Below are 18,165 nucleotides of genomic sequence, written 5' to 3'. Positions count from 1 at the left end.
GACACACACATATACAAACACACACGCAGGTCCTCCCTGCATTAGTGTGGGACCTGTCCAGGGCGGTGGCTCCAGGCCAGGAGAGGGGCCGGCGGCCTGCTGTTTGCCCAGGCTTTGTGCTCCCTGGGCCCCATGTTTGTGCTTCAGGGAGTGCCTCAGCTGGAGGGCCTGGGGGGAGGGAGGGAGAGAGAGAGAGAAACAGACAGAGAGAGAGGTGGAGAGTGTGTATTTGTTTGCATAAGCTTTGAGTGGAGGTGTTCCCCAGTCTGATCTGACTTTCTGAAGAAACTCTATTCTCTCACCCTCCATCTCTCCCTCCTTCCTCCATCTCTCCCTCCTTCCTCCATCTCTCCCTCCTTCCTCCCTCCTCTCTCAGGGTAGTTGTGACAGACTTGGTGGCAGGATTGTTAGGGAGACCCTGGCATGACTCTACAAACACACTGCAGGTCAACAAATTAACAAGTGTGTGTGTGTGTGAGCGTGTCTGAGTGTGTGAGTGTGTCTGAGTATGTGTGTGTGAGTGTCTGTGTGTGTGTGTCTCTGTGCATGCCTGTGTGGAATGCTGTAAAGTCGTTTAAATTTATGGGACTGTTAACTAAACATTGCGGGAACAAATCAGCAGAAAGTTCCACCGCAGCGGCGGACGCTTCTCTCGAGCCAAACAAACAAACCTCGCCGTCCGAAGTGACCGTTCCAGCGCGCGCTCCCTCCTCGCGAACAAAAAGACATGTGAGCTGAGCGGAGGGGCAGGGGGGAGCACGGCTCGGAGGAGCGCCGCTGCGCTCCGGTTTCACCAGTCCTTTGACAGGCGTTACGGGCGCTGTACGGGTAGCCTCCGGTCCTGCTGTGTTGTGTTGTGTCCCTACACAGGATAGAGATCACCTGATCAGATATCGGAGTGTCAAAGTCTCTGAAAACTGGATGTGATACTCCCAAATGACGCGAGAAGACAATTAGCGGATATCAAAGGAACACGGTGACAATGCGGAGATGCGGCCGTGGAACTGCCGCGTAATGGTGTGACGCGTGGATTTGAAGTGTTTTGGACGTATTCCTCCGCTGAGTGAAAGTTTGATCAGAGGGATCGTATCGATGACTTTAGAGACGTAGAGAAGAAACAAATGAGAGTAAAGAAAAAACGTAAATATGTTTTTTTTTATTTAAACAAGAATCGAGTTCTCGGTTTTGGGTGGGGAAGGAGGGGACACTGTCTCCGCGCGCGAGAGAAAGTGAGAAAAGCGAGAGGGACAACTGGACAGTGGTTTTTCGGAACTTTTCTCTGTGGAATAACCTCGACCATCCTAGATTTAAAGTTTTCTCACATTCCACATTGGTTCCTGTTTCTTTATTATAAACTATTAGATGACTGAAGACAAGACCAAGCAAGTCTTGGACGGTAAGAGCGCGCTACGAGTCTCAAACTTGTTTCTCTCTTTCATCGCCTTATTTGTTTACTTTCTGGTCGTAAAGCTATCAACGAGAACTCGTCATCTTTCAGTCACCGAAAGCGTCGCTTTCCCCTTTGAAACTTACAGCCTAAATGACTTCTTAATGACTCTCTCAAACACACTTTCTCTCTTATTCGCTGTCTCTCGCTCTCTCCCTTTCTCTTTCATCCTCTCTCTCGAGCTCACACACTCCAGTCCAGTTTTTCACCAGCGCTCTGCGCGTGAGCTGATGAATGTGTTTCAGTAATCTAAACACGGGGCTGCTTTGCAGAGCTCGTGTACTCCAGATGTTGACTGCGAAGAATTACAGGAATTCCCCCCACGAGACAGCTAAATTTGTCTTTCTGTAAAACAAACAATAGTTTATGTCATAAATACGCCTACATGGATGTGTGTTGCGAAATACAAGAACTTTCTTTAAGATCACTGTTGGTCATGTTTTTGTCTCATGTTTTTTCCTGTGTGTGTGTGTGTGTGTGTGTGTGTGTGTGTGTGTGTGTGTGCGTGTGTGTGTGAAGGCAGGTGAGACCTCTTCACCCACCGAGAGAGATCTTCTGGAGGACGAGAGAGGCTGGGTCGCTCGGAGTGGGAAAGGGCGGGAAGGGAGGGATCTCCTCGAGGAGGTTTTCATGTCGTTCACCTCCGCCAAAGACGACTGTCCGCGAGACGTTAGAAGCTCATATGTGATGAACCTTTAACGGACGCCGCAGTGTGGACACGCACTCGCACGAGATGCTCTACAGCCGACCAGAGGCACGCGGGATAAAAGAGTCTCGCCTACCCGGCGCGCGCTTGGACCAGTCCAGTACGCACGGAGCAACTGGTAACGCACTTTACTTTACCCATGTATTCAACAACGTCACGGTATGTTATTTCAGTGTAATTTACCGGGAAACAGCGACTATTGTGATTAATGATCAATGGCCCGTCAGGTTGTCCTGTCAAGTAGTATTAACGAAAACATAGTCGTTTACTCGCGCGTAATGGTACGGTTGCTATGAAAGCAGCAGTGCTTGCTTACAAGTCATTAGTCAGCGCTTGCATGTGTCTCGTGTTTGCTGTGACAACAACCCCGGAGTCGTTTGATCTCAATGGATTTCTATTCACATTGGATTCTTTTGTCATTCAGTCTTCCCTCCCTCCCCCTATCTACCCCTCCCCCCTCTCCCTCTCTCTCCCTCTCTCTATCTCTCTCCCTCTCTCCCCCTCTCCCTATCTCCCCCTCTATCCCTCTCTCCCTCTCTCTCTCTCTCTCTCTCTCTCTCTCTCTCTCTCTCTCTCTCTCTCTCTCTCTCTCTCTCCCTCTCTCTCCTCACACCTGTCAGGGGCTCTATTGTAGGTCACCCATCTCAAATTTCTGAGGTGTAGGGCTTCACTGTAGGCTAGTTCTGAGGTGTAGGGCTTCACTGTAGGCTAGTTCTGAGGTGTAGGGCTTCACTGTAGGCTAGTTCTGAGGTGTAGGGCTTCACTGTAGGCTAGTTCTGAGGTGTAAGGCTTCACTGTAGGCTAGTTCTGAGGTGTAGGGCTTCACTGTAGTTCTGGCTGTTTTGCAGATCCCTGAAATATTTGGATTACGTAATTAAATGACTCAGTGTTGAATTTAATAAGCAACGCTATTTGTTTGAGCACGTCATTTATTACAACCTGGTTAATATATATTTTTTGTCATATTTAGCGTTTGACATCTCCGTTAAAATGTCTGTTTCTGCAATATTGTTTTTGAGCGTTGAAACCCTTCAGTCTCTGGGACTTTACCATCCCGGAGTTACCGTTGCACAGCCCCTGGTCTGATTGGTGCAGGCCGGAACCTAAGTCTGACCTTCCGGTGGCGGAAATCTGAATGTCAAAGTCTTGCTCATACACACACACACAAACACACACACACAGACACACAGACACACAATGTCACATTTATGCATTTAGCAGATGCTTTTATCCAAACCACACACAGACACACACACAGACACAAACACACTCCCCCCCCCCCCCCCCTCTCTCTCTCTCTCTCTCTCTCTCACACACACACACAAACAGACCCCTCCTCTCCATACCTCCTCCTGCTCTTCCTCTGCCAGAGGCATCTCACACTCCTCCGCCAGCCTGACACGGCTTTTAGTTCCTGGGTCAGAGATCAGCAGGCCTGCCAAGGGTCAGACACACAGGGCAACTCCCCCTTTCCCACACACACACACACACACACACACACACACACACACACACACACACACACACACACACACACACACACACACATGTATGTACACACACACACACACACACCCCGTCTCACTGCACACTCCTGTGTGACCTCTGTGTAAACTAGATGCTGGTTTACGACCAGGGACGCCAAACAGTACGACTCTGAACTCTCTCCCTGGTTAACTCTCCCTGGTTAACTCTCTCCCTGGTTAACTCTCTCCCTGGTTAACTCTCTCCCTGGTTAACTCTCCCTGGTTAACTCTCTCCCTGGTTAACTCTCTCCCTGGTTAACTCTCCCTGGTTAACTCTCTCCCTGGTTAACTCTCTCCCTGGTTAACTCCCTGGTTAACTCTCTCCCTGGTTAACTCTCCCTGGTTAACTCTCCCTGGTTAACTCTCTCCCTGGTTAACTCTCCCTGGTTAACTCTCCCTGGTTAACTCTCTACCTGGTTAACTCTCCCTGGTTAACTCTCTCCCTGGTTAACTCTCACTGGTTAACTCTCCCTGGTTAACTCTCTCCATGGTTAACTCTCTCCCTGGTTAACTCTCCCTGGTTAACTCTCTCCCTGGTTAACTCTCTCCCCGGTTAACTCTCCCTGGTTAACTCTCTCCCTGGTTAACTCTCTCCCTGGTTAACTCTCCCTGGTTAACTCTCTCCCTGGTTAACTCTCTCCCTGGTTAACTCTCTCCCTCATCATCTCAGACCTCTGGACACACAGGAAGTGAGACAGGAAGTAAGACGTTTGTTTCGTAGCGGTCGACACAGCCTCTGTCCAGCCCTGGCTCCACTGGACAGCAATGACTGTGTGTGTCTATGTGTGTGTTTGTATGTGTGTGTATGTGTGTGTGTGTGTGTATGTGTGTGTGTGTCTTCACCTGGCCTTCCTCAGTTGTTCCTCGCCCCTGGTGTGTCTGGGTAGTGTCTCCCTGTGATTGGTCAATCAGACCAGGAGGAGAGCTAACAAGATCTGGAACGGGTTACCGGACGTCACCTAGCAACCATGCACCCTCCCTCCCTCCCTCCCTCCCTCCCTCCCTCCCTCCCTCCCTCCCTCCCTCCCTCCCTCCCTCCCTCCCTCCCTCCCTCCCTCCCTCCCTCCCTCCCTCCCTCCCTCCCTCCCTCCCTCCCTCCTCTCTCCTAAACCAGGATATAAGCACGACCTAACAGAGGAATTTCAACTTCTAAAGGTCTTCTTAAAGACAAAAGCTTGATCCCTGCAGCTTCAGTATCCTGGCTCATCCATCTCTCCAGTCATCCAGCGCACCCCAGTTCAGAGCTCAGTTATTGACAAATAATGCCTGCCTGTGATTACTTGTGGCCTGGTCTCAAATTCTGAGCTTCAAACAGCTTGAACTTAGCTTAACAGCTCTAACTCCTGTCCTTATCGCACGATCGCTCTTTAAAACCATTTTGTGAGGAAGGAATGTTAACCGGTGTAGTTAACCCAGTGTCTGTAGGAGTGTGTGTGTGTGTGTGGGGCTGTGGGTAGTTTTCCAATCCCTTTTTTTTATCCAATAAGCTGTATTCTTCTGGAATTAGCCAGTCAGAGTAATTCATCATGGTGTTGCCGGGCAGCTTTGATCAAGCCCCAGGTCATTATCAGAGTCGTGTCTGGGCATGGGGGTGAGGGGGGGTGAGAGGGGGAGAGAGGGGGGGTGAGAGGGGGAGAGAGGGGGGTGACAGGGGGAGAGAGGGGGGTGACAGGGGGAGAGAGGGGGGGTGAGGGGTTGAGAGGGGGGTGAGGGGGTTGAGATTGACACAGAAATGCTAGATCATCCAGGCTAATGACTTTCTCTCTCTGGAACCTCACTGACCCCCTTAATCTGCAAAACTGAGACATGAGATGGGGACATAGACTCACACACGCTCACACACACACACACGCTCACACACACCCATGCTCACACACACACACACACACACTCACACACACGCTCACACACATACACGCTCACACACACACGCTCACACACACACACACACGCTCACACACACGCTCACACACATACGCACTCACACACACATGCTCACACACACATACGCACTCACACACTCACGCTCACACACACACACACGCTCTCACACACACACGCTCACACACACACACAGATGGTTTCAGAAAGAAGGATTTGATGTCAGCTGGTGTAAACTATACATCCTACTCTTTCCTCGAAGCCTCCACCTCTTCATCTCCTTCTCTTCCTCATCCTCCCATTTTATCCCTCCCTCCCTCCTTCCTCCTGGTTCAGAGCTCACAGTCTCTGTCATGTCAGATATCTGTCCTTCGACAGCTCAACTCTCGTGTTCCCAATGCAAGGTTTTCCCAACTCTTCCCTCTCTTGACTCTCTTTTCTCTCTTTTTCTCTCCCTTAGTGTGACCTGTGTCCTCTCTTTCACTCACTCTCTCTGTAAAGAGGAAACACAGGTCAGACACTCCTGTCTGCTTTCAGAGACTGTGATTCACCTGATGACTCATCTACTCCCTTCTCCTCTCACTCTTTTTAGTAACCCCTCTCCCCGTCTCCCCCCCTCTCCCCGTCTCCCCCTCTCCCCCTCTCCCCTCCTCTTCTTCCCCCTCCCAGCCCCCCTCCCTCCTCTTCTTTACATTTACATTTAGTCATTTATCAGACGCTCTTATCCAGAGCGACTTACAGTAAGTACAGGGACATTCTCCCCGAGGCAAGTAGGGTGAAGTGCCTTGCCCAAGGACACAACGTCATTTGACACGGCCAGTAATCGCACCGGCAACCTTCAGATTAGTAACCCGATTCCCTAACCGCTCTCCCCCCCTCTCCCCCCCTCTCTCCGCTCTCTCCCCTCTCTTCCCTCTCTCCCCTCTCTCCCCTCTCCCCCCATCTCCCCTCTCCCCCAGGCCTCGTCTGTCCTCACCTCTGCTCACTGTCTGGGTCTCCTCTCCCTGTTAGCCAGATAACTCCACCCCTCTGAGCTGTACCATCTAACCTTCTCTCTGTTTCTCATTTGGCCTCCTCTCCCTCCCTCTCCCCTCTTCCCCTCTCTACCTCTCGTCCTCTTTCTTCCCCCTCCTCTCCTCTCTCCTCCTCCTCCCCCCCCCCCCCCTCCTCTGTGAAAGGTCTCCTTCTGAGTGGCCCTAACAAGCTCTCACTGCCTGGCAGTGATCATGGGATTAGGAGCCAGAGAGGAAGAGGGAGAGAAAAAGAGAGAAGGGGTTGGTTTAGTGTGTAACCTAGAAAGAGAAAGGGAGAGAGAGAGAGACATAGAGAGAGACAGACAGAGAAGGAGACAGAGAGAGAGGGAGACAGACAGAGAGAGAGAGAGGCAGAGAGAGATACAGACAGGGAGAGACAAACAGAGAGAGAGGCAGGGAGAGAGAGAGAGACAGACAGAGAGAGGCAGAGATAGAGAGAGAGAGAGAGGGAGAGAGATAGATAGCGAGAGAGAGAGAGAGAGGGAGAGAGAGATAGCGAGAGAGAGAGAGAGATAGCGAGAGAGAGAGAGAGAGAGAGAGAGAGAGAGAGGGAGATAGCGAGAGAGAGAGAGAGAGAGAGGGAGAGGCCTGGGAACCTGTGGTTGGAAGACTGCAGCTCCCTGGGTGACCACAGAGGAAGAGGTAAACACTAAGTAGCTTCTCAGAGGCTGATTATGAGAACCAGCTCAGACTGGTGCAGGGATGAAGAACACACACACAGCCATCCAGGGTGTTGAGGAGATGTACACATACACACACACACACACTGCCATCCAGGGTGTTGAGGAGATGTACACATACACACACACACACACTGCCATCCAGGGTGTTGAGGAGATGTACACATACACACACACACACACACACACAGCCATCCAGGGTGTTGAGGAGATGTACACATACACACATACACACACAGCCATCCAGGGTGTCGGACCCCTTGATCAGGAGGTCTGGTTGTGATCAGGGTTAGGGTTATTAGTCTCTACTACTTTTCCTGGCTTCTCTTACAGCCAACCAGCCAGCCAACCAGCTTGTCAGCCAGTCAGCCAACCAGCCAGCCAGCCAACCAGACAGACAGACAGACAGACAGACAGACAGACAGACAGACAGACAACCAGCTTGTCAGCCAGACAGCTTGTCAGGCAGTCAAGCCAGCCAGCCAACCAGATTGTCAGCTAACCAGCCAGCCAGCTAACCAGCCAGCCAGCCAACCAGCTTGTCAGCCAGCCAGTCAGCCAACCAGCCAGCCAACCAGATTGTCAGTTAACCAGCCAGCCAGCCAACCAGCTTGTCAGACAGTGAGCCAGCCAGCCAGCCAGTCAGTCAGTTGTTTTGTTCATGTGGTGAGTCCATGTTGACTCCAGTGGTGAGAGTTTGAGCTGCAGGAGCCTGTTAGAGCGTGTGTGTGTGAACAAGGTGCTGGAAGGGTGTGTGTAACTGTACCTGTACTTGATAATCTGAAACACATTTCATGTCTCCTCCCTCCCCTCTTCCTCCCCCTCCTCCTGTCTTGAGGAGAAGAAGAGGGAAGGTGGGAGGAGGGAAGGATTAAGGATGGAGAGAATAGAATGGGTACATTTACATCACACCCTTCTCTCTCTCCATCACCCTTCTTTCTCTTCATTGCCTTCCTCTCTCTCTCTCTCTCTCTCTCTCTCCACCCCCCAACCCTCTCTCCATATGTATAGAAATAAGCCCATGTCTCATGCAGAGAGCCACACAGTCGTCTGGGTGGATGTAGAGACTAGATCAAGGGATGATAAGAATGTAGATTTGGGTTTCTTCTACGCTGCATACATGCTTTATATTATTTATTGAGACTGTGTCTTTGTTTGGGTCCAGTGAGTGTGTGAGTGTGTGTGTGAGTTTTCTTCTAAATAGCGTGTGTAGTTGATGTTGATGACTGTGTATGTTTTTACATAGTGTGTGTGTGAGAAAGTGTGTGTGATTTGATCTGTTGAGAGAACGTTCTGGAAGGAAGACAGTTTCTAGAGTTGGTTCTGTCTGCCTAGGAGGGCTAAGCTGGTGCGGGAGGAGGAGGAGGAAGAGGAGGAAGGAGAGACACGTGACCTCCAGGTCAACCAGCATCAGCCATCACCACCTGCAGACCTGCCAGGTGAGGGGTGGCACCAGGCTCTTTACCTTCATCATCATTCTTACCATCATCATCCTCATCACCATTGCTGGTGTTTGAGGATGCAGGCTAGCTACTGGCTCCAGCTGACTGCAGCTTGTATCCAAAGCCACATAGTGCATATAGTATGAAGACAACAATAGGGTTTAAACTATAGTATAGTATTAAACAACAGCACTATGCCTACAGTGCAACATAATAAACAGTGATAGTTATTAATTGACAATTTGGTTACTTTACTAATCAACTGATTGGTTAATTGGTCCCTGGCTTCAGGTGCTGCTGTGCGTGCTAGTGTGTCTGCTGCCCCTGGTAGAAGGGGTGCACTTGGCTTCAGACCAGGCTGTGGCGCGGCCGGGAGGGGAGGAGCAGAGGCTGCTACCAGACACCTACCAGGAGGCGGAGGAGGAGGACAGCAACCCTTACCCCTCCTGGCAGGGTCTCTACTGTGAGTAACAAGGTTTTCATACAATATCAAATTATCTTTGATTTTTCAGGGTATTCATTTTTGGTATGATATTCAGAAGTAGACAACTTAATTTACTTTTATTTTTGTATCCATCTCTTATGTCCTTTCTCACTCCTTTTGTCTTTTTCTCTCTCTCTATTCCTCCCTCCCTCCGTCCCTCCACTCCCCCAGACCCCTATGTGTTAGAGGAGCAGGAGAGCCGTCCAGGAGGTCACAGGACAGCTCGCCTCCCCCGGTCCTTCCCCCCCTCCCCCGCCACGCCCACGGAACCGCCCAAAAAGAAAAAGAAGAGAAAACAAAATGAGAAAGCTAGAGAGGGCATAGGAAAAGAGCGAGAGAAAGGGAAGGGGAAAAGGAAGAAGGGGTCTCCCAGGCAGAGCAGCAGGGACTGCCGTCTGGAGAAGAGAGAGATGCGGGTCAGAGACCTGGGGCTGGGCTTCGACTCGGACGAGATTGTCCTCTTCAAGTTCTGTGTGGGTTCCTGCCGGGCCTCCAGAACCAACTACGACCTGGCCCTCCGGGCTCTGCTGGAGAACGGGTCTCTGCCTCGACGCACGGTGCGGAAGGTCACCAGCCAGCCCTGCTGTCGGCCCCACAAATACGAACCTGTGTCCTTCATGGACGCACACACCACCTGGAGAACCATCGAATCACTATCCGCAGCCAGCTGCATGTGCATGGGCTGAGGAGGAGGAGGAGGAGGAGGAGGAGGAGAGGAGGAGGAGAGGAAGCACTCTCACTGGAGAGTGCTTCTGGAGGTCCCAGCCACTCTGGAGTGTCATCCAGGTTCAGGAGTTTCTCCTCATATTCCAGGCAGAGGGCATACCATCCCACTTCCTGCTTTCCACTTTCTGTAGGAGGAAATGCAGTTGAACTTATTTCCTGTTTAAGAGGAAGTCAGTTTGTCTGGCCCGTCTGTGGAGGGAGAAGATAACCCCCTGAGACTCCTCAGGTGGAGCTCAGTGGTTAGAGAATTTGATTGCAGATCAAGAGGTCTCAGGTTCAAATCCCACCATGCATATTGTTGCTTTGTAATAAAAAAATTCTGCTAAATTAATACATGCTACACACATGAAGGCTGTGTGATCAGCCCTGTAGTCAGTCTACACAGACCTGGGGTCAGTCTACAAAGACCTGTAGTCAGTCTACACAGACCTGGGGTCAGTCTACACAGACCTGGGGCCAGTCTACACAGACCTGGGGCCAGTCTACACAGACCTGTAGTCAGTCTACACAGACCTGTAGTCAGTCTACACAGCCCTGTAGTCAGTCTACACAGACCTGGGGTCAGTCTACACAGACTTAGGGCAGTCTACACAGACTTAGGGATAGTCTACACAGACCTGGGGTCAGTCTTGGGACCTCCAGAAGGTTCCAGGACAACACAGACAACTGGTCCATGACTGACAGGAGTTACTCACACAGCCACAACAACACGAATGTTTCAGTCACGACGGAGCTACAGGAAATGCATGACAGTCACTGACAGAGCACGTCCAATCCCCTTTCTCTCATTCCAAATGTGTCAGAGAGAGACAGGAAGTTGAAAGACAGAAAGGAAGTTCCTGAGCTCCAGATGAACTCTGCCACTTGATAGGTGCGGTGCCTCTGCCAGCCTCGCTGTACTGTACGCCTAATACTGTGTATATATACATTTTTTATTTATTTTCAGATAAATTATTTATTTATTACATTTTTCATACGAGAGCTGTTTTATACACTTAAATGTAAATATCTATTTATTATCGGGAACTCCATCTGCAGTGTTCTGTATCACACTCTATAGCCCCAGAATGCTGAATTACTAGATTATATATACCATCCTATACTTTACTGTACTCAAATCATAGCAAATTCAAATCAAAATGTATTTGTATAGCCCTTTTTCCAAGCAATGTCACAGAGGGCCTCACATAAGCCCATAGAACTGCCCCTCAGCCAACCTCAACCCTCAAGGAAGACAAGGAAAAACTCCCAGAAAAACTCACTAGAGGAGAAAAAATGTAAGAAACCTTGGGAGGAGCAATTCAGTGAGGGATCCCCTCCTCCAGGGACGGCTGGTGAAAGAGAGGAGCAGAACACCAAAATCCAGTGTTCAACTTGGGTCAGAGTTGGTAAATGTCAATAGATGTACTATAGATTATATATACCATCCTATACTATACTGTACTGTAGATTGTATTTACAATACTATGGATTATATAAACCATCCTATTCTTTACCGTACTATAGATTATATTTACTATACTATAGATTAGGTTCAGTATACTATAGATTACATATACCATGCTATAATGTTCTCAACTAGCCTTACTAGCATTAGTAAGGTTCCCAGAAAGACAGACTTTAAAACCAGAGTTTAGAACCAGAGTTTAGAACTAGAGTTTAGAACCAGAGTTTAGAAGTCACTGGACACCAAAAGACAGAAGAATATTCGCAACACACAGATGCCCAACCACTTTACACTATAAACACTATAAAACGTAGACTGAAAGTGTGTTGATATTCAAAAGATACTTCATACTAGACCACACTATTACACTATACTAGACTTCTTCATACCAGACTACACCACTGCTGGAGAAAGATCAGGTTGAACTTCATGAACTAAAGGTTTATTATTTTTATGTATAATTGAGCTAATAATCTTCTGTCAGTATTCTACTGTTTTCATGGTGGTGGTCTGTGTTCTTGAAGTGGTTTTCTTCGAAGTTCTTATCAAAACGCGTCCAAACAAGCAATCTGCCCGCTGTGACGTGGTAGCGACATCACTTCCTGTTTCGGAGACAGGAAGCAGACAGCTCACTGGAGGCTGGGGCACGAGCTCCATGCTCAGTCTTATCAATGTTGTTTCAGTGTTTTAGAGCCTCATCAGCCAACTGTCATTATTGTTATTGACGTAACTATTACTATTAGTGACATTGTTATTATTATTGTAATTATTATTATTGTGAAGATAATTCCTTTATTTTTGTACTATGGCTTCATCCTGTATTAGAAATAAAGTTTTATATTTAGACTTGAGCCTGGGCCTCCTTTAGGATTGTCAAGCCTGAGCCCATGACCCTATGACCCCATGACCCTATGACCCACCCTTGGAAGGACAGTAAACTCTACAACAGCATCACAACACTGTAACGCCCACTTCCTAACACACAAACACTCCTCCTCTGTAATCTCTCACTTTGTTTCTCCATACTTGCTCATCTGTGTTACATTGCCACCTGCAGGTTGGTTTCAGAACGACACCAGCTCAACCAGGAGCCTTCCCTCTCCCTCCCTGCCTTCCCTCTCCTCCCTGCCTTCCCTCTCCTCCCTGCCTTCCCTCTCCCTCCCTGCCTTCCTTCCCTCTCCTCCCTGCCTTCCCTCTCCCCCTGCCTTCCCTCTCCTCCCTGCCTTCCCTCACCTCCCTGCCTTCCCTCTCCCTCCCTCCCTGCCTTCCCTCTCCCCCCTGCCTTCCCTCTCCCCCCTGCCTTCCCTCTCCCTCCCTGCCTTCCCTCTCCCTCCCTGCCTTCCCTCTCCCCCTGCCTTCCCTCTCCTCCCTGCCTTCCCTCTCCTCCCTGCCTGCCTTCCCTCCCTCTCCCTCCCTGCCTTCCCTCTCCCTCCCTGCCTTCCCTCTCCTCCCTGCAGGTATCTGATCTGTCTGAGGGCAGCGTATGATACGATGTTGGCTGTAAACATCATCCTGTGAACAGAACTGACTGTACAGTTTTGAGGAACAGTCAGCGAGGCAGAAGGGCTTGGGGCTGCACACCGCGTGCTCTGTAAGGCACGTTCTTGTCGTTTTATTCATTACAAATGAAGCACACCTGAGAGAGAACACAGGACTTTGACCTCTTTAATACAGCAACACACACGCACGGCTCTTTTCGGAATCAATGATTGCAAAAACATGACGTAATAATTTTATCTCTCACGTAAAAACGTTTAAAAAACAGAAAAACAGTGCAAACGACAGCATTATCTGACTGTCTCTTTCTGTTTCCGAGCATGCAACACGTACGTAAGGCACAGGACAACAAGTTAAATACCCCAGTTCCACACCGGCTCCGCTTCCAGCACCTCAGGTGCAGCATAGGTCATCAGGTACGAGAGTCAACGTTGCTTTAGAATGTACAATCCCCACAGAGACCAGGAAACACAATTCATAGAATTGATCTGAGTCTCTGGGGAGTCTGTGCCCATAGGGCAGAGCACAAGCAGAACCACAGTCCGTGCCCAGAGGGCAGAGCAGAGCATGTAGAACCACAGTCTGTGCCCATAGGGCAGAGCAGAGCATGTAGAACCACAGGCAGATCCAGGGGATAAAGTGCATCATGTTGCAGCAGATTAAGATTCATGAAAGTGGGTTGAGGTGAATTTGATACGGCTCACAGGTGGGCACTGGGGGGACTGGTCAACACCTCATTTATGACCAATACTTCTTTTTGTTTTTCCAAAAATCCGTTTTCAATCAGACTGTGTATTTGAGTTTGTAAATAGTATTTGACTGTGAGGTCCTGCTGGGACCTGCAGGCCAGTTTCATCAAACGACAACAACAAACAACAACAACATCAACAACAACAACAGTTTTCCGAGGCGGTGCTGCCCTCAGCGCTGACCTCAGCCCTCTCGGACGGGGATCTAGGTGTGCTGTAGGTGCAGGTGACGTGAAGCTGCGCCTCGCCGCCACGCCCCCGAGGGAAACCCGCCAGCCCCCCTTCCGGCCCCCCCGCCAGCCCCCCCTCCGGCCCCCCCGCCAGACCCCCCTCCGGCCCCCCCGCCGGCCCCCCCGCCAGACCCCCCTCCGGCCCCCCCGCCAGCCCCCCCTCCGGCCCCCCCTCCGGCCCCCCCGCCAGCCCCCCCGCCAGCCCCCCCTCCGGCCTCCCCCCCGCCCCGAAGCCTCCGCCCACATCCTGCTCCACGCTAAAAGGGTGGAAGCCGGCTCGTGCCGTGTCCTGGTCCCAGGCCTGCCTCTGGGTGAAGTCTGTAAACGACCTGGCGAGAGCCTGGTCATGAGGATTGTTGCGGTTGTTGCTTGTGTGTAGCGACGCGTAGCTCGTCTCGTTGCTGTGGTCGGACGATGGTGGTGTGCTCCGCCCCCCCGCCCAGCTGGCGCCGTGTCCGCCTGCCCCCCCGCCCCGCCCCCCCGCGGCCCTCTTCACTCGCTCGCACCCCTTCACCAGCAGGTTCTTCCGACACAAGATATAGACCCAGGGGTCCAGGATGGGGTTGAAGGAGGCGAAGCGGATGGCCACCAGGTCCTGCCGGTACTCCACTCTCCCGCCTGCGGAGACGTGAGCCGGACCGTAGAGCTGGTTCACGAAGATTCTCACCTGCAGTCACATAGATCAGGTGTTACTGGGGGGGGGGGGGGGGGGGGGGGGGGGGTTGTGTGGCGCAAAACAAACACATCTGCAGCGTTGCTATGGTGATGAAGGCAGGGGGGGGGGTTAGTTTTCAAATGTTGGCAAGATGGGTCTTTAATAACTGAGGATATGGCCGCTAAAGATCATTTTCTTAGGGGGAGGGGGAGGGGGGGGGGAGTGTGTGGGACGTATGTTTGTATTATGAAAGCTGTGCCCTCAATTTTACTGATGTGACAGACTTTACCGTAAAAGAAGTAGATTTTTTTATAATTCTATATTTAACCAACTTCTTACTGTTGGGTTTTCTACATGAGTGTAGTGCGCGTGTATCGCACGGTGTGTGTCACACGGTGGTCACACAAACGGACATACAGCATTGCAAACCTGATTAACCATTTTCTCTCCTAACGTATATTTTCTATCCGTACCCAACGGATATTCAGTCAATACATTTACAACTAAATCCATATCAAACCAACTTTAAATGCGCTAATAAAAATAAGTTGTTGTTGATGTTTACTTGTTTTGACTCACCACTAACGGGATGGAGCACACGAGGAAGACGAAGGTCATCAGGATGAGTAGCCAAAACATCTGGGTCTCCGCTGCGGAGGATACGGTAACCGAGGGCAGCCTAGGGAACCGGCGCCGCGAGCCGCCCTGCGCCGACACCTCCGCCCTCACCGTGCGCGTCTTCTGGCTCATCCCCACGAGCGATCGGCACACCGCAAAGTTGCAGAGGACGGTCACGGCGATCAGCAACAGCATCACCCCGCCGTACAGGAACACGTAGGAGGCTGACACCGGATCCGTGGCTCTCCAATCCACGAAGCACCAAGTGCCGGGGAAGTGCCTCACGTGCTGCCCAAAGCCGAAGCTGGGCAGGATACACAGTACGAGGTTGGCAAGGTACGTGCCCATGAGCGCGAACCGCGCCATGGTCCGGTCCACGTACCGTGAGTAAAGATAGGCGTGATTTATGGCCAGATAGCGTTCCACAGCCATAGCGCAGAGAATAGACATCCCCGCCGAAGCAAAGAACAGCATAGAGAACGAGAAGAAGTGGCAGAGGAGCGCGCCCCCCGGCCACTTGTTGGCAACGTAAGTAGCGATGACCACGGGGCTCGTGAAGCAGGTGCCCAGCAGGTCCGTGATGGCCATTCCGCAGACCAGCGTGTAGAAGGTGGTCTCCTTCTGTTCCTTCTTGGAGATACAGAGTACCACTATGGCGATCAGGTTTCCCAGAACTCCAACGGCGAACATTGTGGCGGAGGTGACCAGGGACCGGAACTCCAGATCCAGAGGCGGGAACACGCCGCTGTGATTCTGGCTGAGGAAGAGAGTCGGCAGGTGCGCTGACATGTTCGCGCCTTCCTCATTTACAGAATTGTTTATCATTGTCAAATATATAGATATATATTTTTTTTTTGACGGAAATTATTAAAGTTCCTAAAATGTATCACTTTTTTTGTTCCCTATTACCCCAAAAATATTTTTGAATTAGTTTTCCAGGAGAGACTTTTCAGATGAACAACGAGACACTGAACGAAAGAAAGAGCGCCGGGTTCTCCTGCAGGTGCTCCCGTGTGAAGGTGTGTGTGTCGGTGTGTGTGTGTGAGAGAGTTTCTTACTGTTTATATGCGCTACAATGAAGCTGCTGGTGGTGCTCGTTGACAGACAGTGATGTCAAGCTCGTGACGTCTGGTGTTGTTAGCTGCCCCTCCCCCCCCCCCCCCTCCTCCTCCCCCCTCTCCCGCGGTCTCTCCCACACACACAAATAGTGTTCTGGTGCCAAATTGCTTCTTCACATTCTCTGTCAGTGAACGTTTAACACGTAAAAAAATAGTCTCTTTCATCTTTTGTCATTAAAACTTAGTTGTTTCTTCCTTTGTCTCCTAGCTCATAATTTCTGTATTCAGCCTTAGCCTTTAGGGTTACATTTTGAAATTACATTTCATTCATTTTGCAGACGCTTTTATGCAGTGAGTTGAGAAAATACACTAATCGTAAACAATATAACATGGTAGCATATCATCATCTCAACAAAGAATATGACAGGTGAGAACATTTACATTTGAGTCATTTAGCAGACGCTCTTATCCAGAGCGACTTACAGTAGTTACAGGAACATTCCCCAGAGGCAAGTAGGGTGACGTGTCTTGCCTCGCTCAGCCATCTGACCTCCCTGAGAACGCAATTTATGCGGATTTTCTGCCGTACTGTCTATACAAACAATGTCAAACGTCTGATGAATGAATAGCCTAACAATGCCTACATTTTAAATGTATTTGAAATGACATGTATAAGGTAAAACCCCTCTCCCTTCATCTCCGTGTGCAGGCGAGTCAGACTGGTTGTCTCTGAAACATCTGGTCTTCTGTGTCTCTCAAGGTTTATCGGGCTGTCATTTGGCATGGGGCTGGCAGAGATTGCTGAGCAGCAGTTACATGTGTTTTTTTTCTCTCATAAAGTGTGTGTGTGTGTGTGGGGGGGGGGAGAGAACGGTGAGGTGTGTGTGTGTGTGTTAAGGAGCAGTGTGTATCAGAGAAGTGTGGCTGCAGAGAAAGGATGATAATTGCATGGAGGTCTATCCAGCAAGCCAGACGTGTAGCTAGCTAGCGGGAGGTGCAGCTTGCTAGCTAGAGGTGTAGCTAGCTAGCGGGAGGTGCAGCTTGCTAGCTAGAGGTGTAGCTAGCTAGCGGGAGGTGCAGCTTGCTAGCTAGAGGTGTAGCTAGCTGCCCGGGTGAATAGCATTGAGGTGTAGGCAGGAGGCCAGAGGAGTAGCCGGAAAACCGGATGTGTACCTAGGTAGAGGTGTTGCCAGCTAGCCGGATGTGTATCTAGCTGGGATTGTAACTAACCAGACCATTGTCAACCCTGTTCCTGCTGTGCAGAGGAACAGCAGGCTGGAGGTTCCACATCCTGTCTGGGGCAGAGAGACTGTAACAGTGTTAGTCACCTGGGGGTTTAGCAATATACCCTCCACTTCTTCTTCTATGGTTACTGATAGCTCTGTACATCTTTCATTCTTCTTCTTTGGGTGCAGTGTGTGGCCTGTGAGGCAGTGGTAGTGGCACCAAAGACAGTGAGCTGGCTGTGGACTGCTGCAGGTGTCAGTGGAAAGGTGATGGGTCTCCATGGTCCACTGTGCTGGGGGGGGGGGGGGGGGGGCAGAGGCAGCTGCACAGTGATCTAATATGGGGATATGAGAGGATTCATCATACTGCACGCTGGTATGATGGTATGATGGGAGGAGGTGGAGGAGGAGGGGGTGAGGCTGGGGAGGAGGAGGTTGAGGAGGAGGTTGAGGAGGAGGAGGTGAGGCTGGGGAGGAGGAGGTTGAGGAGGAGGAGGGGAAGCTGGGGAGAGGAGGAGGTGGAGGGGGTGAGGCTGGGGGGGAGGAGGAGGAGGAGGGGGTGAGGCTGGGAGGAGGAGGTGGAGGGGGGGGGTGACGCTGGGGGGGGGGAGGAGGTGGAGGGGGTGAGGCTGGGGGGAGGAGGAGGTGGAGGAGATGTCTCTAGTCCCTGGGGTTCTTCATCTCTGTCTGGGTAAGTAGATCTTCGGCTGGTGACGGAGGTGGTCTGTGTGTGTGTCAGAGAGGGAGGAGATTCTTGCT

The 18,165-nt window shown here is 50.8% G+C and overlaps 2 protein-coding genes across 2 annotated transcripts; one reads left to right on the top strand and one right to left on the bottom strand.

Annotated features, from left to right (window-relative positions):
* Positions 1-1,362: 1,362 nt before the first annotated feature.
* On the top strand, positions 1,363-9,886 carry LOC136958754 (artemin-like). The gene is made up of 3 exons (XM_067252851.1): positions 1,363-1,396; positions 9,048-9,179; positions 9,372-9,886. Exons 1-3 carry the CDS (start codon positions 1,363-1,365, stop codon positions 9,884-9,886), a joined length of 681 nt encoding a protein of 226 aa, XP_067108952.1.
* Positions 9,887-13,754: 3,868 nt separating this feature from the next.
* LOC136958753 (prostaglandin E2 receptor EP4 subtype-like) lies at positions 13,755-15,947 on the bottom strand. The gene is made up of 2 exons (XM_067252850.1): positions 15,084-15,947; positions 13,755-14,516 (listed from the first exon to the last, which is right to left on the bottom strand). The coding sequence occupies exons 1-2, from the start codon at positions 15,945-15,947 to the stop codon at positions 13,755-13,757; spliced, it is 1,626 nt and encodes a 541-aa protein (XP_067108951.1).
* Positions 15,948-18,165: the final 2,218 nt, after the last annotated feature.

This window comes from Osmerus mordax, chromosome 16, assembly GCF_038355195.1.
Source record: "Osmerus mordax isolate fOsmMor3 chromosome 16, fOsmMor3.pri, whole genome shotgun sequence".
In the NCBI taxonomy this organism is placed as follows: domain Eukaryota; kingdom Metazoa; phylum Chordata; class Actinopteri; order Osmeriformes; family Osmeridae; genus Osmerus; species Osmerus mordax.
This window is presented reverse-complemented; position numbering and strand designations above follow the sequence as displayed.